At 43.5% G+C, this 27,486-nt stretch overlaps 11 protein-coding genes across 11 annotated transcripts; 4 read left to right on the top strand and 7 right to left on the bottom strand.

The window, feature by feature from the left end:
* Window positions 1-1,233: 1,233 nt before the first annotated feature.
* On the bottom strand, window positions 1,234-2,813 carry EAF02_008641 (uncharacterized protein; the record flags this gene model as incomplete). The annotated part of the gene is made up of 6 exons (XM_038904689.1): window positions 1,234-2,113; window positions 2,166-2,395; window positions 2,448-2,562; window positions 2,620-2,672; window positions 2,722-2,760; window positions 2,811-2,813. 6 exons carry the CDS (start codon window positions 2,811-2,813, stop codon window positions 1,234-1,236), a joined length of 1,320 nt encoding a protein of 439 aa, XP_038755746.1.
* A 395-nt stretch (window positions 2,814-3,208) lies between these two features.
* On the top strand, window positions 3,209-5,251 carry EAF02_008640 (uncharacterized protein; the record flags this gene model as incomplete). Its single annotated transcript, XM_038904688.1, has 5 exons — window positions 3,209-3,256; window positions 3,311-3,362; window positions 3,413-4,068; window positions 4,116-4,235; window positions 4,316-5,251. The coding sequence occupies 5 exons, from the start codon at window positions 3,209-3,211 to the stop codon at window positions 5,036-5,038; spliced, it is 1,599 nt and encodes a 532-aa protein (XP_038755745.1). The 3' UTR covers window positions 5,039-5,251.
* A 290-nt stretch (window positions 5,252-5,541) lies between these two features.
* Window positions 5,542-7,427, bottom strand: EAF02_008639 (uncharacterized protein; the record flags this gene model as incomplete). The annotated part of the gene is made up of 2 exons (XM_038904687.1): window positions 5,542-6,666; window positions 6,744-7,427. The coding sequence occupies 2 exons, from the start codon at window positions 7,425-7,427 to the stop codon at window positions 5,542-5,544; spliced, it is 1,809 nt and encodes a 602-aa protein (XP_038755744.1).
* A 252-nt stretch (window positions 7,428-7,679) lies between these two features.
* Window positions 7,680-11,097, top strand: EAF02_008638 (uncharacterized protein). Its single transcript, XM_038904686.1, has 8 exons — window positions 7,680-7,839; window positions 7,893-7,921; window positions 7,973-8,197; window positions 8,271-8,348; window positions 8,384-8,694; window positions 8,767-9,432; window positions 9,512-10,647; window positions 10,760-11,097. The coding sequence occupies exons 3-8, from the start codon at window positions 8,087-8,089 to the stop codon at window positions 11,017-11,019; spliced, it is 2,562 nt and encodes an 853-aa protein (XP_038755743.1). The 5' UTR covers window positions 7,680-7,839; window positions 7,893-7,921; window positions 7,973-8,086; the 3' UTR covers window positions 11,020-11,097.
* A 199-nt stretch (window positions 11,098-11,296) lies between these two features.
* Window positions 11,297-11,835, bottom strand: EAF02_008637 (uncharacterized protein; the record flags this gene model as incomplete). The annotated part of the gene is given in 2 exon segments (XM_038904685.1): window positions 11,297-11,521; window positions 11,536-11,835. 2 exon segments carry the CDS (start codon window positions 11,833-11,835, stop codon window positions 11,297-11,299), a joined length of 525 nt encoding a protein of 174 aa, XP_038755742.1.
* Window positions 11,836-12,733: 898 nt separating this feature from the next.
* Window positions 12,734-14,321, bottom strand: EAF02_008636 (uncharacterized protein; the record flags this gene model as incomplete). The annotated part of the gene is made up of 4 exons (XM_038904684.1): window positions 14,246-14,321; window positions 13,535-14,129; window positions 12,783-13,456; window positions 12,734-12,743 (listed from the first exon to the last, which is right to left on the bottom strand). The coding sequence occupies exons 2-4, from the start codon at window positions 13,796-13,798 to the stop codon at window positions 12,734-12,736; spliced, it is 948 nt and encodes a 315-aa protein (XP_038755741.1). The 5' UTR covers window positions 13,799-14,129; window positions 14,246-14,321.
* Window positions 14,322-15,576: 1,255 nt separating this feature from the next.
* On the top strand, window positions 15,577-17,203 carry EAF02_008635 (uncharacterized protein; the record flags this gene model as incomplete). Its single annotated transcript, XM_038904683.1, has 6 exons — window positions 15,577-15,651; window positions 15,707-15,838; window positions 15,922-16,239; window positions 16,297-16,329; window positions 16,396-16,548; window positions 16,616-17,203. The coding sequence occupies 6 exons, from the start codon at window positions 15,577-15,579 to the stop codon at window positions 17,201-17,203; spliced, it is 1,299 nt and encodes a 432-aa protein (XP_038755740.1).
* Window positions 17,204-18,021: 818 nt separating this feature from the next.
* Window positions 18,022-21,232, bottom strand: EAF02_008634 (uncharacterized protein; the record flags this gene model as incomplete). The annotated part of the gene is made up of 8 exons (XM_038904682.1): window positions 18,022-18,669; window positions 18,726-19,569; window positions 19,620-19,873; window positions 19,921-20,045; window positions 20,099-20,372; window positions 20,424-20,732; window positions 20,792-21,021; window positions 21,082-21,232. The coding sequence occupies 8 exons, from the start codon at window positions 21,230-21,232 to the stop codon at window positions 18,022-18,024; spliced, it is 2,835 nt and encodes a 944-aa protein (XP_038755739.1).
* Window positions 21,233-21,590: 358 nt separating this feature from the next.
* EAF02_008633 (uncharacterized protein) lies at window positions 21,591-23,282 on the bottom strand (the record flags this gene model as incomplete). The annotated part of the gene is made up of 2 exons (XM_038904681.1): window positions 21,591-22,849; window positions 22,900-23,282. The coding sequence occupies 2 exons, from the start codon at window positions 23,280-23,282 to the stop codon at window positions 22,189-22,191; spliced, it is 1,044 nt and encodes a 347-aa protein (XP_038755738.1). The 3' UTR covers window positions 21,591-22,188.
* Window positions 23,283-23,491: 209 nt separating this feature from the next.
* Window positions 23,492-24,527, bottom strand: EAF02_008632 (uncharacterized protein). Its single transcript, XM_038904680.1, has 3 exons — window positions 24,294-24,527; window positions 24,077-24,222; window positions 23,492-24,027 (listed from the first exon to the last, which is right to left on the bottom strand). Exons 1-3 carry the CDS (start codon window positions 24,364-24,366, stop codon window positions 23,887-23,889), a joined length of 360 nt encoding a protein of 119 aa, XP_038755737.1. The 5' UTR covers window positions 24,367-24,527; the 3' UTR covers window positions 23,492-23,886.
* Window positions 24,528-24,925: 398 nt separating this feature from the next.
* EAF02_008631 (uncharacterized protein) lies at window positions 24,926-27,442 on the top strand. Its single transcript, XM_038904679.1, has 2 exons — window positions 24,926-25,880; window positions 25,932-27,442. Exons 1-2 carry the CDS (start codon window positions 25,773-25,775, stop codon window positions 26,829-26,831), a joined length of 1,008 nt encoding a protein of 335 aa, XP_038755736.1. The 5' UTR covers window positions 24,926-25,772; the 3' UTR covers window positions 26,832-27,442.
* Window positions 27,443-27,486: the final 44 nt, after the last annotated feature.

Below are 27,486 nucleotides of genomic sequence, written 5' to 3'. Positions count from 1 at the left end.
CAATATCCTTGATTGATGGTTGTTGTCGCTCAACCCACCACGCCGCGTAGGCCACAACCAACATCTTAATGATTCAACTACTCCCCTCAAATCTATATAAGATGATTCACATCCAGATTTCTTTCGACATTGGTGATTTAATTTCATTAATTCATTGTAACATTTGATCATTTACTTTTCTAATCATCAAGCTTACTGTAATTCATTTCCGTGAAAAATGTCTACCAACCTCAAGATTCGTGCCAGTGACCTTCCAGATGGTATAGAGTCCTCGATGGACTTTCTTGATTCTTCATTTTTCCAAAAGTATCGTGACCAGTGTTTACCCACACCAGCAGAAGGGCTCGCATCATCTGGCAATAGGCAAACGAAGCCTCAACCTCCTCCTGTCATTTTCGAGCATTGGAATCTTCTTGTTAAATTTGGTCGTTATCTTACAGTAGCTGAAGCACAATGCCTTTGGGTCATCAGAAAGGATCTTGGGGATGAAGTTCCTGTCCCTGAAATCTATGGTTGGCGAGTTGATGGGGATTATGTTTTTATACATGAAAGTAATACGAGGAGTCACACTGAAACACCAGTGGGATTTTCATGAATGACTCCGACAAAACCAGTGTTTGCGAACAAATTTCGAGATGAGTTCTTTTGCATAATCAATTCATGGCATCCCAAGATTTGTATAGTATTGCCATTTTCTCATGAATTAATCCTACAATTGCTTTTTCCAAGTTGAACGCACATTCTTTCAGCCCAAAAGTCAAGCTTCGGCCGATTCATAACCCCCATTTCTTATTAACCAGCTAGCTGTATTGGCTTTGATAGCAGACATCATAAGCCGGTTGCCATAACTTGAGGGTACCATCTTTTAAAGGGCAAATATGAGGATCTAATATTGTTAGGTGGAAGAGAGAGAAAAAAGAGGACGCAATGAGTATGACTTTTTGATCTTTATTTGCACGTCTTGCGTGCATGTTAATATAGCAAAATTTGATGTCTTTGAATCGACCTTCTGATAAATTAAGTAGTCATGTAAAATGAACCAGTACAAATAAAAGCACCGGAATATTCCTGAAAACTGCAAATGTGAAGAGTTGAAAATCTCATGGCTCGTTACTCAACTTTTGCGAAGTGGATAATTGTTTTAAACGAAGTGATCATGAATATTTGATTCATTAATGCTATCTTATACACCAACGCCAGCTAATATACACCCCTCTAGTCTTTAAAAGACTTCTAGTTGTATTGCATATAAGTGGCAGTGGAGTTAAACTTCAAGTTACCCTTGATGACCTTGTCAACTGCGCTCAAGAAATCCTTTTCTGTCGCGACCTTTCTTCTAGCACGAATGGCAAACATTCCTGCTTCTGTGCAAACACTTCGAAGTTCAGCACCGGTAGAGTTAGGGCAAAGACGTGAAATCAATTCCCATCTAATGTCTCTCTCGACAGACATACTCTTGGCGTGGATTCTAAGAATGTTTGCTCGTCCCTCGAGATCTGGTAGCGAGAACTCAATCTTTCTATCGATACGTCCAGGTCTCATCAACGCGGGATCCAGGGTAGAAGGTCTGTTTGTAGCGAACATGACCTTGATGTTTCCTCTCGCGTCGAATCCATCAAGTTGGGTAATCAATTCCAACATGGTTCTTTGTACTTCGTTGTCTCCACCGGCACCATCATCGAAACGAGCCCCTCCAACTGCATCAATCTCATCGAAGAAAATGATACAAGCTTTCTTCGTCCTCGCCATTTCGAACAATTCACGAACCATTCTAGCACCCTCTCCGACATATTTCTGCACCAACTCACTACCAATAACACGAATAAATGTAGCATCGGTTCTGTTGGCGACAGCTCTAGCGCAAAGTGTTTTTCCAGTTCCTGGAGGACCATAAAGTAAAGCACCTTTGGGTGGGTCGATACCAAGGTTGACAAATCGCTCTGGTGATAACAGTGGCATTTCGACGACTTCTCGTAGCTTTTCGACCTGTTCCTTACAACCTCCAACATCACCATATGTAACATCAGGCTTCTCCTCAACTGTCATCATCGTAACGCTAGCATCGATCTTCGGAGGTAAGGGTAATAAGATTTGGTACTTGTTGCGGTCGACACTATTTGAGATAAGATTAGCTTTGTAAATGATTGAGATCGCATTCCGCATACCCAACTCTCATTCCTTCCTCAATATCTGTAGGACTGACACGGTCGCCAAGGTTTACAACGAATTTCGCGATCTGCTTAACGTTGATGACATATTTGCTCTTTTCTGTATCCTTCTCGTCTTGGATAATCTTCGTACATCTTGCAACTTGTAAAGGTTGCTCTTCTGACATCCGTTGTCTATCTGCTGCTACATCCCACAAATGAGGTGGCGCCAATCCGGTATCTGATTCCTGTTGCAAGTTTAGGCCCTGTTTGTATATGCTATAGATGCTGATCTCCTACCTTTACGCCAATCTTCTCATTCACACTTGTTTGCTTCTCTTTGATCTGTTGTTCGAGTTTCTTTAGCGCGGCACCATATGGAGCTGCGCCATAGGTTTTTAGGACTTGAATATCTCTACGATTCGTTAAATACTGAAAGGATACGATAATGCGATGACCTGGATAACCCTACTCATCTGATAAAGGTGTAATCTTCTTCTCCTCAACCTCGTCGTCGGCGAAGTCCTATGAACTTGTCAGAAGGAGTTCTAGCAGCTTGGATAATAATATATACCTTCTTATAGTTCTCCCAGTTTTGCCCCTTTGCGCTGACCTTCGAGATTGTTAGTCAAATGTATAAACACCAGACAACGTAATACGAACCATGATGAGAGCTGAGTGACGAAAGGTACGATGTTGTAAGGTTGTGTTTTAGCTGAAGATTTGATGGGTGAAGTTTCGTAGAATTGGTCGTTTGCGTAGAGATTAAAAATTCAAGGGCAATGTAATATCCTAACCCAAGTTCCTTTCAATGTGGTGGAGAAAATGTGGTTGTGAGAAGTTTAGTTTGTTGTGTTGATAATCCTCCCATAGCTCTTAGGTATCCAAAGGTACGTCGGCGTTGCTTGATAAGCTAGTCCAAGATAAGGTTAGCCGATTTTTCAAAATTCGAAATCTCAAGACAGACGCGCAGTAGGAGTAGAAACGCGACGACGTCACTTCTAACATATTCTGAGATTAAACGTTCCAGATTTCCTACAGCCAATATCAGATACTTCAAGATGGCTCTTACACAATCAGCAGGAAATTCTACCAACAATGCCTTTAAGGTGGGACATTTAAGTAGCTTAGAGGGTGTTCAATATAGCTAATGTGGTCTATAGGACAAGGAAAAGCCTATGGCTGTTCGAAATGCCAACATTCTGGCTGCCAGAGGTGTGTTTGGAAAAGTAAAATCATGCGGAAGTAAAGCTGACAAAATACAGCTGTCGCAGATGCATGCAGAACCTCTCTCGGTCCCAGGGGAATGGACAAGATGATTCAAGACGGCAAAGGAGGAACACTTATTACAAACGATGGAAGCACCATGATGAAGAGTATGGCAGTTATGCACCCTTCTGCGAAGATGTTGGTCGACCTTTCAGCAGCACAAGATGTAGAGGCTGGAGACGGAACTACCTCAGTTGTGGTTATCTGTGGAAGTCTGTTGGGTGCTGCAGATAAATTACTAGGAAAGGGAATCCATCCTTCAGTTATTGCCGAATCTTTCCAGAGAGCTGCTGCAGCTTCAGTCCAAATTCTCCACGATATGTCGGTCCCAGTTGCTCTCAGCGACACCGCAACTCTTTTACAAGCCGCCAACACATATCTTTCTTCCAAAATCGTTTCACAATACTCAAATCTTCTCGGTCCTATGGCAGTAAATGCTGTCACAAAGACGATCGACATTAAAACTGCAGAAAACGTGGATTTGAAGAACATTAGAATAGTTAAAAAGTCGGGAGGTACCATCGAAGATAGTGAGATGGTTGAGGGAGTTGTTTTGACTCAGGGTGTTTTAAAGAATGGAGGAGGACCTATTAGAATGGAGAAGGCAAAGATTGGACTTATTCAATTTCAACTCAGTCCTCCAAAGCCTGATGTAAGTCATTTGAGGACTATGGATCGAACACTGCTAACGTATTTCAGATGGAAAATCAAATCGTTGTCAACGACTACCGACAAATGGATAAGATTTTGAAAGAAGAGCGAACATATTTGTTGAATTTAGTTAAAAAGATCAAGAAGGCGAAGTGTAACGTTTTGTTGGTATGTTATATTATAGTTCTTTCCTGAGATGTCTTGATGTGCAACCTATTTATCATTGGAATGCTAACAACGACCTCTAGATCCAAAAGTCTATCCTCCGTGATGCTGTTAATGAACTCTCCCTCCACTTCCTCGCCAAACTCAACATCCTCTGTATCAAAGACATCGAGCGTGATGAAGTAGAATTCATCTGCAAATCCACCGGCTGCAAACCTATCGCCGACATTGACTCTTTCACCGAAGATAAACTCGGATCAGCCGACCTCGTTGAAGAAGCCCAAACTTCCGGTTCCAGACTTGTCAAGATCACCGGTACAAAGAGCGCAGGCAAGACCGTTTCCATCGTCTGCCGTGGCGCCAACTCCCTCATTCTCGACGAAGCTGAGCGCAGTCTTCACGATGCTCTTTGCGTCGTTAGATGTTTAGTCAAAAAGAAGGCATTGATTGCCGGTGGAGGAGCTCCAGAGATCGAAATCGCATCCCAATTAGCGCAACAAGCACGAGAATTGACCGGTACCGAAGCTATTTGCTGGAAAGCATTCGCTGACGCCATGGAAGTAATCCCCACCACACTTGCCGAGAACGCAGGTCTCAACAGCATCAAAGTCGTCACCGAACTGCGCCACAAACATGCAAACGGAGAGAAGAATGCAGGTGTCAGTATCAAGAGTGGAGGTGTCAAGGTTGATATTGCGGATGAAAATGTGTTGCAACCACTTTTGGTCAGCACGAGCGCTATTGAATTGGCGGCTGAGACAGTGAAAATGATTTTACGTATTGATGATATCGCTTTATCCAGATAAACTGTCCGTATCTAAAGCAAAAATTTAAGGAAAAGTTGATGGTTATGACATGAGATGTATATTAATGCATGGCGGCGAGTGGGATATCATTACAGAGATGGATATTTCGCTTAACCCCTTATGGCATCAGCTCTAATGAATGAATCATGATTGTCCTCAGGAACCAATCCATGCTTACTGGTGCAGATATGAAGTAATGTGAGCATGTGGCATTCAAGGTGTTTTATTTGCTGTGAATTGTGATGTGAAGACCAACGCCCAAGTCTTTAACAGTGAGCTCTGACATCTGTTTCCGTTATAGTCAAAATACAGTGCAACTTTTATATTCAATATTTACACTAATCGATCCATTCATCCCATCCAGGGAGTATACAACCTTCTCGCATGGTTTCAGAGATTGAAAGGGTCCAAGAGATCTGTCTATAACAATCAAACTCTACCCTTATATAATCCACCCGTTTTTTCATTCCCCTTCCATTCCCACATCTATTTAACACCCACAACTACCAAATTTCTCGACTCATCCCATATTCAAAGACCCCCTCAACCCACGCGTCCCTACACTCTCCCCTCTCAATCGCCTCTCGCAAAAACACGTATCGATCAACTACAATCATTGACTCTATAACCCCAGCACTAAACGCCATCAGTGACCAAATGATACTGAGTTCTTTTTTCCTCGCCAAATATTGAGACTCGTAAGTCTGGATTTCGGCATCGGTGATATCGCCGACTTTTTCCTGGACCATGGATGAGACGTCGGAGCGGGGGACTTGTGGTTCCTCGGAGGAGGAAGCTGGCGTGGCGGTTAGTTTTTGAATCGCGCCTCGCACATAGCTGGTGAAGGACTCGTAGCAAGACTTTCGGAGGGAACCGATTATAATGGGGGTTGTGGTGATGGGCTCCTCTTCTTTGTCGTCGCAGCATTCTGTCGTGTTGCACTTTGTGGAAGTGGGAGTCCGTTTGTCGAGATGGTCGGAGGTGTCTAATGGGATGGCTTGTACAACACCGTAATCTAGGAATAGCTTTTGGAGTAAAGCGCGGTAGAAGTGGCGTGTGAAAAATGAATCACTGTCTTTGGCGGTCCAGTTTGCAGGCGCTTGGACACCCATCATTCGAGAGGTGATGTTGAGTGTGATGCCATGCTCGTTGTATGTTGATAGACGGTTAGACATGGGGAAACCGTGGGGATCTGATGCGGGGCTTGAAGAGGAAGAAGGGTGTGGAAGATTCAGAGCGCGGAGATTGGGACGGAGGAGAGGATGTTTGTAGGAAGGAGTGTTGAGACGTTCGGAGAGGAGATTGTAGCAGCAGCCTACGATGGCTATAGCGTGAACCGAAGGATTGAGGAGGAGAGAGCGGATTCCATGATGTGAGAGGTTGCCGCAGGAGTGGATGGATATAGCCATTAGATTTATTTCCGAGGGTATTACTTCCGAGACACGGGATATGATATCTTCTTTAGCAAGAGCGGTAGAACCGGTCTCCGAAATGATGTTGAGATCACCATCTGGGGCTGAAACTTTCAAATCCTCAATTTGTGATACCACATCTGATAAATCTCCATCTTCAACTCGATGTTCCACGTATTGAATATATCCCTTCCCAACAGCTGGGGTATATATCGTCTGTAAAGCCCTCGCCGGTCGTAATCTGCCTCTTCATCCCTATCCACTTTCCCTTCTGCTCTTTTCGTCTTCCCTACCTCTCCCATAATCTTCTCCCTAAAAACTTTCTTATTTCTCATAACCTTTTCCCTCTCCGCCATCCCCGCCAAAATATCCATGCTCTTCGCCCCCTCAATATTTCCCCCCTTACTCTCCACCGCCACAATCCATCTGTTCCACGGCGGACTCGCCAACGTTCTCCCCAAATAATTCTGCCCACTCCCAAAATCCACAAAATGCGTGATTTCCTTTCCACTTTCCTCCTTCACCTCATCCGCAACCCGCGTCACATAATCCGCAAAATTCGTCACCTCGTGTATTTTCTTCGGAATCATGCCCACCGCCACATGTCTTGGTAACTTTCTAGCACTGAGATTCTTCTTCTCCACGCTTCGGATCAGTGAATGTTTGCGGATATTGAGGATATATGTGATGAGAGATTCTGGCGGCGGATTGGCCGTATCACGTGCCAATGAAAGATCATCCCGCATGAGTAAATCTAGAAAATCCATAGAGGGATATTCGAGTAACCAGGCGCGCCATTCTTCGGGGAGAATCTTATGATAGAGACTTGGCTCTCTGATGAAGAAATCGAGGATATGAACGCCTCCGCATAGGGTTTGGAAAAGGGTAGAGGTGGTTGCGAAGTTTAGGAGTGAGTCGACGTATTCATCTGCGTTGGAAAAATCATCTGGATATGGAAGTGGTTTTTCTGGAGGCATTGTAAGGTTTGTTGGATATTTTTTTATTTGGTTTCTGCTTTTCTGCGATTTTTTAAGAGGAAATTATATCAACCCTTGAATTTTTTCAATATCTTTTTTCACGATGATACAGACACAATGTGCGGCTAGTGTTAAAAATTCACGAGCCTCATCTTCCTTGACTTTTTAAATTTTACAGATACATACCTACATACGTACCTACATACATACAAATAATATAATATCATTTCATCAATACATCAATATATGTATATATCTATCTAGATATCTAGGCCTATATATCCAATCATCTCCGAGATCTTTATAATTATAATTATCATTGTTCCATTCGTCATAGTTATCATTTATAATAAATATTTATCTTATTATTAATCCAAATTTTACCTGACAGCTAACAAGTACCGGTACTCGAGTAAGTGCATCTTGAATCATGATGGTATATACAGCATTATTAATCATCCAAAGAGTTCTGGTATTTAATATCTCGAGGCAAGGTAATGAGGCATGACATCTCAAAAAAGTTTAATTGTGTTAATCCGTACCAGAACTAAGGTTACTCCACATGGAAGTTAGATCCTCGATTTGGTAGTCAATACTTCAAGTTATGAACTCGATCACTCGAATTTGATGCTCATATACGCAGTAATCGCTTAGCTGCCATGAATCAAGATACTGAACCTTCAATAAATGGAATCTCCACCGCTACTCCGACTCCGTCATCTGGCGGCCGTCGACATGCCTGTGATCGTTGTCAGAGGCAAAAACTTAAGGTTTGTTCTAGCCTCGGATTAGTAGTTCGATCATGCTTCATAATGCTGGAAAGTACATGCTAAAGACATCCAGTGTGATATCGAAAAACCATGTCTCTTATGCGTTTCGTTCAGGGGCTTCATGTGTAACAACACCGTCTGGAGCTTCAAGGTATGTGCTACACAAGCTTATGGATGCTATGGAAGCTGACCAGAACGCTCGTCGAAAGAAAACCGAAGCAGGTCCGGAGAAAAGCGGCCCGCAAAAGCAATACTGCCCCTAGTGCTTCGGGGACGCCCTCGGCCGCCCCCAAAGACTGGGACTCTGGACCGTCAAATTCGCGAACTAAAGATTTTCTAGATCATCCTCACCCCCCTAGTCAAGGAGCAAAGGGTATACATTCAAGTCCAGCTTTGTCAAGCTCGCTGCATGATGATGACACAATATCTCAACAAACTACACCGTTCCCCGCGCCAGACAAGTATGCTGAGATGTCCGGATTGGACTTACAAGTAAGGTAAATAAACACCATACCTGATAAGATGACCCTTTTGGTAACCTGTAAGATCTGACTGCTAAACATGGATAGCTTTTTTCACATTCACAAGCAAGGATCAATCAACTCTTTGGTAGAAAGCTATAGTACAAATGCTATTCCAGGCGGAGACTTCGTGAATACCCAAAAACAAAGATCGCCAGACGTCGAGTCAGTTAGCTTAGACTCCGCGTTCCCAGGGTTTACCTTTCCACCGCGGCCAATTTGCGATTTTCTTGTAGAATCCTACAGGAAGTCGGTGCATTGGTTTATGTTGCTCTTCCACGAAGCTTCGTTTAAATGCGAGTACAAGGAGGTCATGGATAGTCAAGCGGCTAGTCCCCGTCAACTTGGAAGCGTTGTACTATTTCTAATGGTATTTACTATGGGAGCGCGGTACACGACCAATGAAGAAGCATTGGAAGCCTGTGGGACGAATCTGGACCTAGAAGCACTCCAGCAGCAAATACTCAAAGAAGTTCAAGCACATCTATTTGATGTTATCGATATAGGTGGAATCGAGTCGGTCCAGATTTGTATTTTGCTAAGTTCATTTTACATGTACAATGGTAGACCAAACCTAGCTCTAGCTATTTTGGGAGCAGGGGTACGAAGCTCACAGGCAATTGGACTTCACAAGGAGTCTTTGTGGGGATCCCTTACCGAGACTGCCAAGGAGGCTCGTCGCCGCACATGGTGGGCACTATATGTTTATGACAGGTAAGCCTAGATTATATACATTATTGATTCTCCGAACATCGAAAGTCTCTTGTTACGTCAGCACTAAATCTCTTCTCAGGTTTTCGTCGATTACATATGGGCGGCCCTTATCCATCAACGATTCTGATTGTGATGTGCGCATCCCCGGTAATCTGGATGATGCCTCCGACGTTCATCCATTGTTAAATTCACTAGAACTTGTGGATGCAGATTCTTCAACCCAAGTTACCTTAAGCTCGTACCATCGATTCAAATTCGCTCTGTATAATATTGCAACCCCTATTATTGGTGACATTTATAATTTGAAAAACTCAAATCCCTCAAACATGGCACAACAGGCTATATCAATCAACACGAATCTTGTGAGGTGGTTTGACCAGCTGCCATCAGAACTAAAGCTAGATTCAAATACAGATCTCGATGTTAGCAATCTTTCAGCTTCTGAGGTCAAGGTCTGCAAGTTATTTCAGCTACAAGCTCTTGTATTACAGCTAGCATATGACAATATTCAGATCATTCTTCATCGGCCATTTCTTCGATATAATCATTGTTTGGCTGTACTTCCTACGTCTGCTACGTCTGATTTACGTCCCACAAGCTTGGAACAATGCAGGCATTGCGCCAGACGAACTTGTAATATTTCATCGCGTTACTCAGATCTTCTCCTGGCTGCTCGAGACACTCATGCTGTTGCATATGTCGCCATTCAAAATTTTACTGCAGGAGTTACATTAGGAATGGTGGCTTTGTCAGATCCAGGTTCGGAACAAGCACAGGATGCAAAAAGAGGGGTCTCGAATTCAATATCTCTTCAGAGAATGCTCGCGGTATCATCTATCGTTCCATTACAAACGGTAAAGGTTTTGGAGCAGCTTTTCCGGCTCATATTCAAAAGAGAAATGGAGATAATGCTTGATGGCCCCCCTTTAAATCTGGAGACTGGCAAAGTCACTTCCAACTTCTCGCAACACGAACAGAAAATCAATGAGCCACCCCGTCATCTTGTGCAAAATAAGGCAACACTGCCTAAATCTCCGCCATTGCAGACTTCACAGACCGTTGTGATGGACCCTGTGCAAGCATCCCGTCAAATCGGAGACAGACGGTCGCAAGCAGAGGAAATGAGGCCAGCGCAAGAGCTTGGTAATTGTATGGACTGGAACAACTGGTCTTTTGATGCAGGAATTGATAATGCCCTAGAATCAATCCAACAAGGTAATTTAAATTCCATTCCAATAGCCTCTGTTATCTGTCCAGTCTCATCTTCCAGCTGCAATTTTACATATTAAGAAAGGAAGTTGTACTCAGCTAATATTTTGACTGACAGTTCTCTGGCAAAATTCACATCCGGTGACAAGTTCAGAAACATTGTCTATGAATACCACTGGTTTATGTGGCAATACATGTGGGCCGCAAAGGCAGGTGGCGGCTGGCGATTCTAAAGATCCAATCACTATCCCACCAGAAGAAGTTCAATCTTTCGACATAAATGAGACTTTAGGGCAGAGTTCCTGCGATCTATATGGGCAATGTTGGATGTGGAATTGGGATCCTTCTGATGGTGATAAGGGACCCAACTTCGGATAAGCAAAGCCTTGGCTACCTGTCGGACGATTGAAAGAAAATTTGAACTCACGGCAAACGAACTATTGTAATCATACATCCTGTTTTCTTTTCGACACTTTCGCATTTGTCATGTTATGATCACTCGCATGGATTTGTTATTTTCGGGGGGTTTTATTGTATCCAGGTATCGAGCCGTTGTATGAAGTACATATAATACAGGTGGGTGAATAGGGGTAATCCGCAGTAACAACAGCGCGCAATGTTCGATGTTCTCTTTGGGAGAAAAATTCTGTACGGCTCACCTCACAAACTGATCGACAAAATCTGCGCCCAACCCAACCTTTTCATAATGAGCTTTTGCGCTCGAAAGCTTCGAGAAAACATCCTCCACCCCCACCGGATTACCAGCAGGATCAACATAAATATAAGCACCCGTAACATGAAACAGCGTAATCATCTCCTCCACTCCTTCCGGCACTTCTAATGTATGGATATCCCCCGGCGGCTCAAAACGCAATGGCTCCTTCGGTAGCCCACCAAATCATGCTCCAGATAATGCCATTTTCCCCGCAGCGTCGTCGCATGTACAGGACCAGAATGACGATGTCGTGAAAGAATACCCGAGCGACGCACTCGTAGGATGTTGACGAAATAGCCCTGGGAAACGCAGAGCACAAGCGGACGAAACCAGACGTTGGGGGCCTGTGGGACCCAGAGCTTCTCGTCGCAGTCGAAGGATAGCACGTTGGGGATTATGAGATCCGAGGCGACGTGTGGGAGGGGCTCGCCTTGGTAGGGGATTGCTTCGGTGTCTGGGCGTGCGTGGGGGGTGGTCATGGTGATTGAGGGGGGGTTGTGGGGTGGTTGGTTGGGTTTTAGGGAATGCTTGATTTTTTTGGTGAAAAGTTTGTTTGATTAAATCTGAATTTGAATTTGTGTCTATTGTCTGAAGTATCAAATGCGTTCTATTCTATATAAATTCCCTTGAAAGAAACCCTGCATCTGATCTCATGTTGAGCAGGTTTTACTCTGTAAAGTGATTTTCTCTACCCGGTGGACACTAGGCACTAGACCTTCCACCGGACTCGATACTGAACTAGCCGAGAAGAATATCGAGGCTCATCATATAAAACCTATTGTTATCCTCTTCTCGATATCGATGTCCTCGACAGATAGAACAGCCATTTATTTTACATATTAATCATGTTTTAAATCGTGTAGTGTTTGAAATTTGAAGCTGGGGACATTGAGTCTGATGTGAGAGATTTTTTTTATCTATGTAGCTGTCTCCTTTGAAGACACCTCGTCGGAAAGTTGGGAAACTAGGTATGCATATCTATTTAGGTATGATGCAGGTGCTTTTCTGCTTATGTATTCGCGATACTGTATTTTTAGTAGCATGCAGAATTTGATGGCTTGTGAATAATGTATGTCACTATGATGCTGTTCTATATACATTTTTATATTTGATATTTTGGGGATGGGTTCAACTAGTTTTCTATAGGTAAGAGACTCGTCAGAATATTCGAGATTTTGGGACGGGAATGCACCTGTGTTAAAGTTGTTGGTTCGGATGTTGTATATCAAGTGCACGAATGAAGAAGTGTTTGATGAATATTCGGCAAAAATATATTTGAGAATACAATCCATCTATCTATTTTAATCTATCCATTGCCCTCCTTTATATAATAGCTACACATTATCTACCACAAAATTCCAAAAAAAAAACTCCTATCTAAACAATTCTATCAACTTTAATAAAACTATTATTCCCTACAACTTACAACGACGCGGCAGTCGTAGTCTCGAAATCTTCCGGCTCCCGTCCCAGCAATTCCCTCAACAAGGCGACACACCGCCGCCTCTCCTCTACGGAATGCTTCAAAAGCCGTCGTCCAAAGCATCGAGAGATCAACTCCATGATATGTGAAATTGATGAATTCTGCAGCTGCTTCGCAAACTCCTCATTAGAAACCTTACGAATGCGCACATCTTTCTTTGCAAGCTTTCCGAGAATCTCCACCGTCTCCTGCAAGGTGAGGATTTTCGCTCCAGAAAGAAGAACCGTTTGGAGACGATACTTGAATCCCGCGGGATCCTTCACAAACCGAGAGAGGAGCTCTGCGGTGCCCTCACCCAGCTCTTCTCGCTTGACCCATGCGATGCCCGGCGCGGCTCCATCATGCGGAATACAGATCTCCTCGACGGGATTCTTGGGGTCAAAAAATGAGGTGTAGAGAGGGTAGGATTCGGAATAGAGTCCCTCGCGCACAATCGTGTATGCGAAACCGGGATGGGTGCGCGTGCAATTGTCGAGGTATTTTTCGGTGTCCAAGTGAGCGCGCATAACGTGGGCGACGGATTCCTGGCTGCTTTCTTGGCCGGCGAAGCCTAGAGAGCCGTAGAAGATGTATTTGACGCCGCTGCGGAGAGCGAAGTCGATGGCGGTACGGTGACGCTGGGATTCGTTAGTGCGGGCTCTGGAGATGGATATAGAGTGGTGGGAATGGATGGCCCACCAAACTCGGAAACTTACCTCTGCTCGATGTTCATATTCTACTGATGCGTAGGAAATGAGGAAGAGAGTATCGATTCCTTGGAATGCATTTTGGAGAGAGTTGTCATCGTCATAGTCTGCTTGACGAACATCCGCGCCGGCAGATTTAGCAGACTCTAATTTTGCAGGATTGCGCGCGATGAAAACTAGATCTTGGGCTGGAAGACGGGGAAGTAGATGCTTGACTGTGCTGCCTCCAATGCCTCCTGAGGCAGGGAAAACACCAACTTTATGACCGGACATCACGAGAATGTTCTTAAGAATAACGATTTGGGATGACAGATAATAGTGGATTTTAGGAATGCAGAAGATCAATGAAATGAGATGGAACTGGTTGATTGATTTCTGTATTTGAAGTTAACAGACGAGCTGTAGTTATATGTGTTTAGCAAAGCAAAGGGGGTTGTTATCTTCTTCTTTCGAATTCGGAGTGCTTTGAAATCAGATATTGAAGGGAAAAATTCGTCTGATGAAGAGAAACTCAAAGAAGCCGCATTGTTTTACTTGACGTCATCTCAATTGATGTGGAGTATCTGATGGAACCAGTCTGTATCGTCTGTAGTATACCTAACTCCTTGAAGACATAGAATTAGTTTTTCCCTACTACGAGTACACGGCCAAGTAAACCCTAGCGTTAACTCTGCAAGAGATTGAAGCAGAAATAAACTTTAAAACGGAAGGAAAACAAACCTACTTGCCACGCTACAGCTAAGAAGCTAGCGGTTTATCCTTTTGGTCGAAGCTTTCTCTAGATATGTGTGAACTTGCATGTTTCTCCAAGCCTTCAATTTTTCATCCAAGTAAGCGAGTGAGGTTTCTGTTGTTTTCCTCTTTCGCTTTTGGCTATTCAAGCGACCTTGAAGATTCCTAGGCTTTGACGTATCTGAAGGCTGAGAACCTACCAATAACGATATAGCTTCACCTCCATGCGTATTGAACGTAAGTATGATATGTTCTGCTCTGCTCTGCACCCATCACACCGTCGGCTAAAAAGCGGGGGAACAAGAGGCAAAAAGGATGAACGATTATTAAGCAAATAATTCGAAACCATCAGTGAGACCTATCCCAGAACCTGCCCTATACAAATCCGTACTAGCGACCAAGCATCCGATCCAGTTATTCGTCCCGTCCCATACCATACCCGTCTTTGTCATCGGAATTGTACATGTTGATAGGTATTGAGATGAATTTTCACACTTCCCACACTATACTTCTTCATGTCGAATCGTCAAAGATCTTCGAGCTATCATCTTAGCCCACCGGAAGGAAATATTGGCACTTGCCCCACATCGTTAGTTGTACATCTAAGTAGCTAAGCAGTCGGAAGTCCGGTGGACCTCCACATTGCAAGAAGAAGCTGTCTATATACCGCAGCAATGTACTGATATCACATAACATAATGAAATTGGAAGAAGGGAGTTTTCGTCCGGCTTATAAATACAATTCCATGCAAGATAACACAAGACAGCACAGCAATTCATGGCCAAGGTATCAAGCTTACTAAGTATGAAGTGTTTATCGTTGACACCGAAGTCTGATACTATCATCGATGGTCTGTCGTTGAGACGATGGTATGATATGATATGATGCTAACTCGCTACTAGTGGTCGTGGCCATCCATCCGTTTCCATTATAATAAGTTACAAGGTATGACGTATCCCTGGATTGGCTTGAGCACCTCCCTTCCGGACAAGAGAATCGATCATGATTGTGGCTACTCGAGTACTCACTCGTAGACGCCATCGTTCCTGCCGTAAAAATTCGTTTGATGATTAATACTATAAGGTTAAGGTTACTACCTTATCGCCTAGTGTCATCGTAGATTTCAAAGCTTCGTGATTCAGCCTCTCTCCTCATATATATAAAAGGTGCTGCACTTCGAGTTGGAGGAGAAATCATTCTAGTATCAGATCAACATCTTAGAACTTCCTTACAAAGTTCTTGTTTCAAGCATCGCGTCATATAACATAGCATAGTATACTATAACATCCGCCGACGATCCCCATACATCAATCACCACAATGGGTGCGACACGCTACTTAAACATCGACGACGAGGCATCTATCATAACCATAGTGAACGAGCCTTCACCAGATGTCAGTGATCCCCCTCTCCAAATCTCCAATTTCTCAAAATATTAACTTCACACAGGTTCCCTATTTCACACCCAAGCAAGACCCAGTTTCAGGCACAGCCATTGCCACAAAGACTGAAGGGAAAGAAATCCCACCTCTTTTCACCCCCTTGAAAATAAGAGGTGTAGAGCTCCAGAACCGTATTCTGGTACGTGTTCCCTGTTCTATTCTCTACAAATCCAAATCCCACTCACCACCTCCTCATATCACCCATAACTAACAACCCAAAAGCTTTCACCCCTCTGCCAGTATTCCGCTGAAGACGGCCACCAAACCAACTGGCATTTTGCGCATCTGGGCGGTATCATATCACGTGGCCCAGGGCTTTCCTTCATCGAAGCCACTGCGGTTGTGCCCGAAGGACGCATTACGCCCGAGGATTGCGGGCTCTGGAAAGATTCTCAGATCGCACCTCTGAGACGCATTGTGCAATTTGCGCATAGTCAGGGCCAGAAGATCGGTATTCAACTTGCTCATGCTGGACGAAAAGCAAGTACCGTGGCCCCGTGGCTGAGTATGTCGCGTGGTCCTGCTGCCCCTATAAAGAATGTATGTCTCAGGTAACTTATTCATGATTTGAGAAGTAATCAATGCTGATTTCCAAAGGTCAATGGATATGAAAATGACGGGTTCACACCGGTAAGAAAATTCGAAGCCCAACGAGCCAGCTCGAATGAATGTGAATAACTGACATGAGATTACCAGGCTCATGGATGGCCAGACAACGTCATGGCACCTAGTGCCATCGCTTACAAGGACAAGAATATCATTCCACACGAGATGAGCCGTGATGATATCAAGTCACTAGTCAACGCATTTGGAGACGCAACCAAGCGAGCCATCGAAGCCGGATTCGACGTAAGTTTCCAATCCTCCTTGTCAATGACTCCGAAGACAGCCAATTAGCATTAACGAATGCATATAGGCCATAGAGATCCACGGAGCACACGGCTACCTTCTCCACCAATTTCTCTCTCCAGCCTCCAACAAGCGCACAGACGATTACGGCGGCAGTTTCGAGAACCGCACCCGTGTCGTCCTCGAAATTGTAGATCTCACACGCCAAATCATGCCCAAGAACATGCCCCTTTTCTTCCGAGTTAGTGGAAGCGAGTGGTTAGAACATCTTGCCCCCGAACCCAGCTGGGATATCCAAGAATCGATCAAACTCGCCAAGATCCTAGCCACCCGCGGCGTCGACGCCCTCGATGTATCCAGCGGTGGAAATGATCCCCGACAAAAGATTAAGGGGGGCCCGGGATACCAGGCTCCGTTTGCCCGCCAGATCAAATTGGCGGTAGGAGATAGTCTTCTGGTGGGAACAGTCGGATCCATCACTTCAGGTGTGCAAGCAAACGATTTGTTGAAGGACAATGGGCTCGATATGATTTTCATCGGGAGAATGTTCCAGAAGAACCCAGGTCTAGTCTGGACGTTTGCGGATGAGTTGGATGTAGATATCAAGGTCGCAAACCAGATCCAATGGGGCTTTGGTGGACATCGCAGAAAGTGATTTATTAAAAGAAGGGAAAGTTAAAAAGGATAGAACGATAGAGACGGGAGGAAAAGTAGATGATAATTGGTAAATTATCAATCCTGTTTATAGAGATAGAAATATTCAACTAAATAATTCCATAACTTCCGATAAATTGTTTCTATTTGTGTTTGTTAATTTTATTGAAGAGCTGGCATGTATGTATCTTCTCCTGGACCCCCCTCCCCTCCCCCCCTTTCTTTTTTCTTTACCCACCTACCTAGTATGTATATATACATACAACTATCAATGATATACTCATAATAGATACAAATTCATACCTATGTATTCCTACCATCTCAGCTATTCTCGCAACTGTATATATGATGATTTTATAGTCAGCATTACTTCGAATTTCAACCAATATGCTTTTAACACACATCCTACTCCTATCAACCTCAATCCTGCAATGGATAAAGTAAATCGTTCACATATTGTCACTTCACATCACCAGACACCCAAACCCAACAACACGCCCAACTTACCGAATGATTCAACATTTCAATTTCTCTTTCTCTTCATCTACTTCAAGCCCAAACAAAAAACTCTCTGAAAACGTCGATAAAATTGCATTCCTTGTCTGTGGTATCCTTCGCTCTAATATCCGCTCTTCAAGCCATTTTCTCTCACTGCATCTATTACAACCGTCCGATCTGAACATCAATCAACTCACAAAAATCCTCCTAGTCTCCCATCCGTCCATCCTGCCTAACACTGATTTTGTCCCAGAACCAAACTCCTCCCCACAGATACCATGCTATCCTTTTCCCGACAAAATCTCTATTCCCAAAACCACTCTACTCAGCAAGTACACCTCTTAGCATACTCAAGAATCCCTCCTTCAACTTATACACCTCGGCCACTTCTGGCTTGGCAGGTTCACCCGCAGTTCTCCTTAAATGATCCTGTTTCCTTGCTCTCCTTTTTCTTTCAGCAGCAATGGGGTCCAACTCATCGTCTTCCTCATCCTCATCACTACTGTCTTCGTCTTCTCCATAGTTGATATCCTCGAGATCCCCTTCGTCCAATCCAAAATCGGTACTCTTGAAGGCTAGTGCGCCAGGTATCTGCTCTGGAGCACCTGTACCTTCTGCCGCCATCTTTTGTCTTGTTTTATCAGAATGCCACTTCTTACGTGCTTCTTGCCAAGTAATCAATTGGTTTATTTCGTTGATAGCAACTTCTTTATTTAGTTGATTTACGCTTACGGCACCTGTAACAAGAGCATTGATGTCAAGTTTTCCACCCTTGGGACCTTGACGGAGGAACTCGAGGATTCCCTCTATCCAACCCATCAATTGAGTAAAGAGTCCATTATCATGAGTATGTACCTCATGAACGAATTTGTAGAAATTGTGCTCGTGTCGCTGGCATAAATCGATGAATGCTTGAACTGTTTGATTAGGGTCTGCTGAGAAATCTTGTTCTCGGCACTTTTCAACAACCTGTTTTGTGTACCGTTAGCTATTTTCGTCTATCGATGGAATAGAAATACACTCACCTTTATCGTATCCTCAATGAACTCGGCAAAATCAGTGACACTGTCGTACACATTTGCTGATTTATATACTCGTACCAAAGGCTCGTAGAAGATTGTGAACAAGTCGCGAAGAAGGCGTAATGTAACCGGTTCCTCAATCATGTTTAGCATCATAGCCTTATCTCGCTGTCTCGTGTACAATTTGAGGAGTTGTTTTAAGTATGAGAACAACTGTGCTCCTTGCTTCATCTCTTCGTCAACGTTCTCCACAGCATTGTTCCAAGCAACATAAGCGTTGTAGATTTTGCCGATTTGAGTCGAGTTCAGGGGCGGTTCGATATCTTCTGACCTTAGGATGGAAACAATCAAGTCCACGCCACTCTCTTCTGCATCAACTCTTATGATATTCTTGAAATCTTCAGGACTGTCAGAGAACTTCTTTAATTTGTCACAAAAGACAGGCTCATTGATCTTATTTTGGAGGCCATCGATAGACTTTTGGAAACTTCGAATCCCATCATTCAAGGTTAAAGAAAAGATCCTCTGCATAAGCGATCTCGTTCCAAAAGGTTGAGCTAGGAAGATGTCTAATATGCTAGACATAACAGCCGCTGGATTAGCTATTCGAATTGCATTCTTGATAATTGTGTATGGAATCATTGAATGAATCTTTTTGGCTTGCGCGAATAATTCCGGGGAGTTGTCTTCTGCTAGGAATAAATGATAAAGAGTTGCTGCTACTTCAATTCGTAACCATTCCGCAAATTTCTGGTATTGAATGCTGAGATCTTGAATGGTTGGCTTATCCTTAATTTCTTTGAATAATTTGGTAAGGCCATTGCTTTCCACGATGTCGCGGCGGAATCTAAATTACTTAGTGAGCGTACAAATAGAGTCTCAAACAGGGATACGTACTCTTCCATGTAGATGTCCAGTTCGGCGGCGCGCTTCCTGGCTATTTCATAAAACTGTTGTTGCTCTACAACCCTCTTTTCGTCCATTAGCCTTCTTCTCTCAACATCCTCTACATCATCATCGGTTAGTTTGATAGGTTGCTGTGACAGGAAATCTTGCATCGCTCGGGTTCCAGCTATTTGAGGATTGGCAAGAAGACCACGGAGGAATGCTCTCAAAGATATGCGTTGATTTTCTCGCCATAGAGTTATGCCCTGAGAAAAATTAGCTCGTGTTATTATAACCTATTAGCAAAACTAACATCTGAGTCTGTAACAGGGGTTGAAGGAGGTTTGAGAAGCCTATCTACTGATGGCCGTGGAGATGATGTTGATGGTCTCGGAGATGACCTTCCGAATGACGCCGCTGATCCAGAGCGACGATGATCTGATAAAATTAGTTGTGATACATCGAAACTTGTAAAAAATTGGCGAACTAACCACGGACAGACAAGTTTTTCATGCCAGATTCGGCGCCCATAGTCCCCATTGTCGAAACCGAGGACATCGAAGACGCATCGGAATCTTTGCCACCCGTAAGACCACTAATCAGGTTTGATGCAGTTGAACTCTCCTTATTTTTCCGAGGCATTGGTGGAAGGACTTTGCCAGGAAGTTCTGTTCGTAGCCTCTTGTGAAGTCTACTGAAGTCACCATATCGGCGTCCGATGAAATATGGGATTTCCCCCTTCTTCTTGACTCTGAGAACGAATTCCTAACGTGGTATAAGTAGTTGTTCCACAATTTACAGCCATGATTAACTCACGGCATGTTTGTGGTATCTGATGTTTCGTTTGATTTTTGTCGTTCTCACGCCCGCCACATTTACATCCCAACCATGCAAATAATGGCCTTCTGGCAAAGTCGAAAGAACTCCGTGCTCGATAGCACCCGCGTCGACAACTTCGAGTTCAGAAAACCTAATTCTCTCCTCATATCCTGAAGCCGTAGGTATACCAGATACCATCATCAACTCCACTAGCTTCTGGCATTTCAATGATAGCTTTCTGCGCTTTGTTTCTTCGAGCCTATCTTCGGATGACGAGATGTGTTTCTCAGCGAACGATTGTAGAAACTTGCATAGTAGATCCGTTAGATACTTGCCCTCAAAGATCCAGACTTTCTTCAACTCACCACTTGTAATTTATCCTGCCAGAACTCCTTCTCCTTCGCCTTATCCAAAAATGGAAATTCGCGAACATGATGTACAAATATGTATCTGAGAATCGGCAGCTCGGAATCTAGAGGAGATACTTCCCCGCGATCGGATTTGAATGGGGCGCCAAATCTCTGTAATGCCGTGGGAGAATTCAACTCGGTGATTTCGAATTTCACTTGTTGCGAAATTAATTCGCGCTTTAGATCTATAGAGAATGAGTCAGTGTCTATGCCAAATAAGAGGGGTGGGGTTGTCGAATACATACAATGTTCTTGCTTTCCAGTAAGTGCTTGTCCTTTATCATCTCCAAAGACGCTTCTTGTGGGCGACAGTATGGCGCCATTTGCTGCCATCTTGGAGGGAGAGGAAGGAGGGATAATGGGATTTCCACCCTCAATCTTATTTTCGTCGTTCATCGAACTTTTGTTGTTATGAGTAATTTGAGGTATATTTAGGAAGAAGATTGCGCGTCTCCTAGGTTATTGCGATGTTGTTGCAAGTTGAGGGATTTCAATGTTCCAAGTTGTTTTAAGTTTTGAGGTCGGATGCGATGGGCTATGCAATGCGTAAAGAAGCTTACGGTGTAGCGGGGTAGCTCGTGAAATGATGCTTTTCTTCTGGTAACCTTGACAGATGCTCTTGCGTCAAGGATTAATAGATTGGTATGTCACCACCATGAACGATTCTAAAAATAACGGATGATCAAATAGAAGTCAAATCACAAACATTGTCTTACTTGATATTCACAGCAGAAGCAGAAGGACATAGTGAGGCATTATATACCATGGATTGGAATTTTGGAATTTTGGAATCTCTTGACAATTGCCATACAATACAGGGATATATGATGGGTGGCTTAGGGAAATGACGACTGATGTCTATTGTGTGCCGGTCCACGGCCCACGGCACCATGTCACCATTCTAGAATCCAAAGTGTGAAATAGATTCCAAGTTCGGTAAATGTAAAGCATTTTGTTATATATATCATTGGACGTGAACCTTGCATAATCGACTCGGCATTCACCCGCGTATCCATCTACCTAGTATCAAAGACGCGAACCCCCAAAACTACCTGTGAATACGCATGAATGTCACTCCTAATGCGTACGTACGGTTAATGTGTATGATATGTAGTGTCATGTTCAACGATGCTAATAAGAAGAAGATGGGTAGGTTTATGGATTGGCATGTAGGTTTCGACCTTTACCAGCATCCGGTTGCTCGGCATGTCAATACTACAAGTCATGGGACCGTCGACCCACTGATTTTTGGGGTCCCGTAAGGCGTAGTATACTTGGAAAAGTGGTACTATTAATAATTAGACTTGGGCTGAGAGGTGTAAGCCCCGTGTGGACATTTTCGTGCCAATAAATTATAACTCGTCGAGTACTTTAAGTCTTGGATCCTCTGCCAACTTCTCTGCTTCCTTGTTGACTTCACTTCCAGGTGTTGAGCTTTCCAATATATCGAGAGTAGGCTTCAGAGTGGTCTTATTTTGGGCCTTTTCCAACTCTCTCAGCGCGGTCGGATTCGAAATGTTGAGTCTTACGGTCCCATGACCTTGCCCTTTCGAGGGAATGTATGCCAGAATGACGATGGATAGTAAAATGGTTGCGCATATCGACATCAAAATCCACATCATCTTGAGTCGTTTTCGTGTTTTGTCTTGCCATTCCTCCTCTGCTTGTTCCCAGCCTTTGACGCGCTTTCTAACAACGTCTACCCGTCCACTCAATGTGGTGACTGTGTTTCGTCCTTCCTTCACACGTTTCTCCAATGCTTTGATCTTTTGTTCCTGTGCTTCGAATTCTTCAAATCCTTCAAGTTGTGCCCGACTTTCTTGGACAAGCTCGTCTCCCTCTGTGCTAAAATCCTCATTCAACTGTCTGGTCATGGATGCCAAGTCTTTGAGGGATCCGATCGTCTTGTGAAGATCCCCTAATTTCTCCAAGACGGAATAGTATGTTGCATCTAAATGTCGGGAAGTGTTGTCCGCTATAACGTTCACATCCGTTAAGGTATTTCGCAGTTCCCTAATCCAGCGCATTAGTATCGGAGAGTAGAGGTGGTAAGTAAGACAAACGTGGCCATCATGGCGCCCTTCTGTTTCTCAGCTTCGAGCTCGCCCTCCCTCAGAGGCCTTCTCTCGTTGTTCTTAAACAAATCGAAGCCATCTACAGTAGAACCCAAGATACTAGGCCTTCGACTTCCATTCCGGCTCCCATCAGGTGAAACTCCTTCACTTTTTGATTCTACAGATGGACTGAAACCCCTCTGCAAAGTAGATTGAGACGATTTCTCGTCTTTGTCTCGACGATGTATATGCGGATGGTGATGATGGTGATGGTGGTGATGAGATCGGTGAGGTTTCACGGGAGGAGATGATACCTCAGATACCGACCGTGTGATTTGATGACGAGTTTTATTTGGAGAAACATATTTGGATCCATCACCGTTGGAAGACATGACTCTTTTGGTTTGTGATCAGATGTTGTTCCGTTTCATATTCAGGTTCCGATGAATGCATGTGCTATGAAGCTTGTATGGTGAAATTTAATGACCATTGATGCAACAATAGGGCGGCCGTTAGCACATCGCTGCACGAATTCGTTCATGAATGGCAAACTAGGTAGGTGTATAGGTAGGTATGTTAAGAGTATGAGTTAATAAATCAATTTAGAAGATAATGGAAGATTGAATCCTTTGGTTATTTCTGATATTATTTATCGTGTATTTTGAAATAGCTAATATACTCAAGGTCCTTACTCCTGATCGAATCTTGTTGAATCGCTGTCGAAGTTTCTGTATCGGCAATATCATAACGTCCTTCAACTTCCAAGAAACTTCGCTCAGTCCGGGTTGACTTCATCCTCGATGATAGGAGACAGTCCTCATTGGTGCTGCTGTGTCCGACTTTTAGTAGGCATATATCGTGCCATCAATAGCTGAATATCGCTCGACGTGCTATATGTGACTTGCGCAAATCAACCACATCACCCATATCTATCGATTGCTTTCAATGTGTTCCAAGTTGTTCCATGCGCCATGCTCCGTCCCAGAAGATTGTCTATCATGACTTCAACATCTTGTTTCTCTTCTCTCTTCTCTTTAATCTGTCAACACGCTTCTGGTGCATCTTTTCGGCCATTTTCTCGTATCGTTCTCTTTCCTCCTTGTTGGCGCGCTTTTCCTTGATTTTTGTAATATGGGCCTGTGATAATGATTAGTCTTGATGCAGATAGAGCTGGAATGGCGCTGACCTGTCTTGCAGCTTCTTTCTCCTCCTTCATCTCCTTTTCTTTAGCCTTGGTGGCTGCTATAGCCTCGTCATTTGCCTTTCTCTTTTCATATGAGGTATTTCCAGCCTTTGGTCGGAAAGCTTTCTTCACGGGATGCCATTGTTTGCCTAGGTATATCGAGTCAGAGACTTGATGCTCGGGAGAGAACGAAAAACTATCAATTGGAGCGCATGCGTACCATTCTTGCGCATTCCTTGGGGAAGGACGGTCGACTCAGCTGCAGGAGCGGGAGGGGCCACTTCTGTTGACATTTTGACAAAATGAATATTGATCAAATATTGGGCAATGATGTGAATATTCGTATGTGAGGAAAGAGGTTGAGGGATTTAATTTTTGGGCGTTATGGATCGTCGTACAGCAAATCAATTGTCGACAGGAATTCCAAATTCCAAGCATATCAATTACGATGCAGGAACTTTTTTTCTCGTTAACCATACTGATAAGCGTGATTGATTGCTTATCAGTAGTATGGATGCATTAATACCTTACTAGGTACTTACTAGGTACGAAGTATATAATTTATTATTCGTACTAAAGTGACTAAAACCCATCTGGACTCTTCTCTTTTTCCCCAAATTCTTTGAGCCATTTTTTTTCATTATTACCAAGGTAGGTAGGTAGGTAGTAGGTAGTCAGTCCACCGGCATCTCTAATCAATTGGTGATTCTTTGATTGTCCGTTATGGTCAATGTTCAATGTTCAATTAATTCTATTAATAATGCGTTCCCTCCTAGTAGGTACATACGTATATAATGTATATAAAACCATATAAAACTATATAATCAACGCAATCCTCTAGACTCGGTTCAAATTTCTTCCATCACATTGTCTTGTCAATCCTTTTCATCACCATGACTGCCAACACCTCCTGATCTTGCCTGATCTATTAAATCCCCAGCTTTCTTGAAGACGCAGGACGGGACCGACTGCCAACCTGGAAGAAAAAGTTGTTTCGATTGTGGAGACTTTCGCAGATTTTCAATCTGATAAAAAAATAGCTCCATCCTCCCCCCCACCTCACTTGGAAGTTGACAGCCCTCCGAAGATGATACTACGATAATCGGACTTCACTTTCCTATCCACGACATTCAAACCTTCGAAATAACTCCACTAGTACCACTCTCGAGCCACTACACATATATCTATTACCTTGGCACACCCAGTCTACGCTGTCTACCATGTTCTTCTAGCAATGTGGTTGGCTTGTTGGGGATCAATTCTTCCTTCTTCGTTTGTGGGTCGCACTCTGATTTTATAATTATTACGAGTTCACGGCAATAAATTACGAGAAAGTAAGAGAGACCTGGGTGTTACCCATTGTTGGAGAGAAAATCTTGCCCGCAGAAGACCGCAGATATCTTGCAAACAATCACGCAAATCAACTGTTTCCTTACCTTGCAACTGTTACTCATTTGCAGCGTGGAACAGCAACCTCATTATCCACACGGCACACAAGGAATCCCAAATCTGCCGTGTCGCCTCAACTTACAAAGAGCTATTCCAATCCCCTTCCTCCTTTCGGGACTCATTTCTCAATTGAAGTGGCAGAAAGTCGAACCCAAAGGATACACACATTGATACAGTCAAATAACAGTTTATAACTCTACTGGAAACATCTTCCTTTACTTTCTCATAAGCAAACTACGACCCAGCCATAATGGCAGCAACTATGACAGCGGAATTCACTCCCGACACACCACAGAAAGTAGTATCCAAGGGAAAAGAGGCTCTAATGAATTCTATTGAGGATTGCCTCTACGGTTCCGTATGTTATATCCACAAAACCTGAGCAAGACAATTATTAACAAATGAGCAGATTGCTGGAGTAGCTGGAAAATATATCGAATATCCTTTTGACACAGTGAAAGTTCGATTACAATCACAACCCTATCATCTTCCTTTACGTTATACTGGACCTCTTGATTGTTTCAAACAATCGATTCGCAGCGATGGGTTCTTAGGATTATACAGGGGCATTAGTGCTCCACTCGTCGGTGCTGCTCTAGAGACTAGCAGTCTTTTTGTTTGGGAACAAGCAAGTAGGGAAGCACTTCTCAAGGCTGGAGTATACAAGAGAGATCAACCACTTCCTCTGGAGGCATTGTGGATGACTGGTGCACTATCCGGCGCCCTTACTTCTTTAATCCTCACTCCTATTGAATTGGTCAAATGCAAAATACAAGTTCCGGCGACCGCGCCAAATGGTTCAGCTCCCGTCGCTGCAAAAACAGTCTCATCAGTCATTCGCGAGGTTTGGCACCACCAAGGCATTCGTGGTTTTTGGAATGGGCAGCTAGGCACTTTGATCCGTGAAACGGGTGGATGCGCCGCGTGGTTCGGTAGCAAAGAGACAGTCACTTCTCTTTTCCGAAAGCTGAACGCTAAAAATAGCCCCCAAAGTTCTTCCTCCGTTCTATCTACTGAACTAGTACCTTTACCTTTCTGGCAACAAGCTCTCGCTGGTGCCTCAGCAGGCATGTCTTATAATTTTCTCTTCTTTCCCGCAGACACCATCAAATCTCGCATGCAAACCGCCTCTACTTCATCTACAGCACCACGTACTACATTCATCCAAGAAGGTGCTCTTCTTTGGAAAAAACATGGTCTGAAAGGCATGTATCGAGGTTGCGGTATCACAGTTATGCGATCGGCACCTAGCTCTGCATTCAGATTCATGATTTATGATGGATTAAAGAGCCGTTTTCATCTTTCTTAGTACTTATTTCCCCATTTGATTACTTACGGCACGACGCGCATGTACATAGAATTGGAATCTTTGCCGCTTTCCACTTTCCATATCATATTATACCATAAAAGGTGGCCGGATATATAAAAATCGAACTCGGGTCTCTTTTTTTTGGCTTTCGGTTATGAAAATCTTGAAAATTAATTGGGGGCGGGCGTTGGAGAGGCGTTCAGGGATATCATATCATAGATCTGTATAGTCGTTCGGTTGACTCGGAAAGGAGGGGTAGGGGTGAGAGTGAGATAAGCAGAGCTCAAGTGAATTCCTGAGCATTGAAGGATTCACAGCTATCGTGTCGAGTTGGAAAAACTTGAAACTGGAGCAAGTCAGCTTTTGAGCGTTGCATTTTATATATATATGTCATAGACGGGACTGGATGAGATAGCATGGAGTAATGTGGGATTATAGAATTTAGAAATTAGAACTTGTTTTGAGAATGAAGTGTTTTGTTTTGTTTAGATTGGGTTTTCTTTTGTGTGTTTAGTTTGGTTTGGTGTTTGGGTGGTTTAGATTTGGTGATATTGATATTTGTTGACTGGTAGGTAGGTAGGTGGGTATGGTATGATATGATTAGTTGAATAGATGAGTATACCTATTTATCCATATAGAGTACAAGTAGATGTAT

Source organism: Botrytis sinoallii, assembly GCF_014898435.1.
Source record: "Botrytis sinoallii strain Bc 23 chromosome Unknown BSIN_016, whole genome shotgun sequence".
Lineage (NCBI taxonomy): Eukaryota > Fungi > Ascomycota > Leotiomycetes > Helotiales > Sclerotiniaceae > Botrytis > Botrytis sinoallii.
Note: the sequence above shows the minus strand (reverse complement) of the source record. Positions and strands in the feature narration are given on the sequence as shown.

Bases quoted from the DNA above. Each gene is read 5' to 3' on its own strand.
- EAF02_008631 (XM_038904679.1), top strand. From the start codon at position 25,773: ATGGCAGCAACTATGACAGCGGAATTCACTCCCGACACACCACAGAAA. The intron at 25,881-25,931 runs GTATGTTATATC...ACAAATGAGCAG, and splicing joins AGGATTGCCTCTACGGTTCC to ATTGCTGGAGTAGCTGGAAA.
- EAF02_008632 (XM_038904680.1), bottom strand. From the start codon at position 24,366: ATGTCAACAGAAGTGGCCCCTCCCGCTCCTGCAGCTGAGTCGACCGTC. The intron at 24,223-24,293 runs GTACGCATGCGC...CGATATACCTAG, and splicing joins CCAAGGAATGCGCAAGAATG to GCAAACAATGGCATCCCGTG. The intron at 24,028-24,076 runs GTCAGCGCCATT...TCATTATCACAG, and splicing joins AGAAAGAAGCTGCAAGACAG to GCCCATATTACAAAAATCAA.
- EAF02_008638 (XM_038904686.1), top strand. From the start codon at position 8,087: ATGAATCAAGATACTGAACCTTCAATAAATGGAATCTCCACCGCTACT. The intron at 8,198-8,270 runs GTTTGTTCTAGC...AAAGACATCCAG, and splicing joins GTCAGAGGCAAAAACTTAAG to TGTGATATCGAAAAACCATG. The intron at 9,433-9,511 runs GTAAGCCTAGAT...ATCTCTTCTCAG, and splicing joins GCACTATATGTTTATGACAG to GTTTTCGTCGATTACATATG.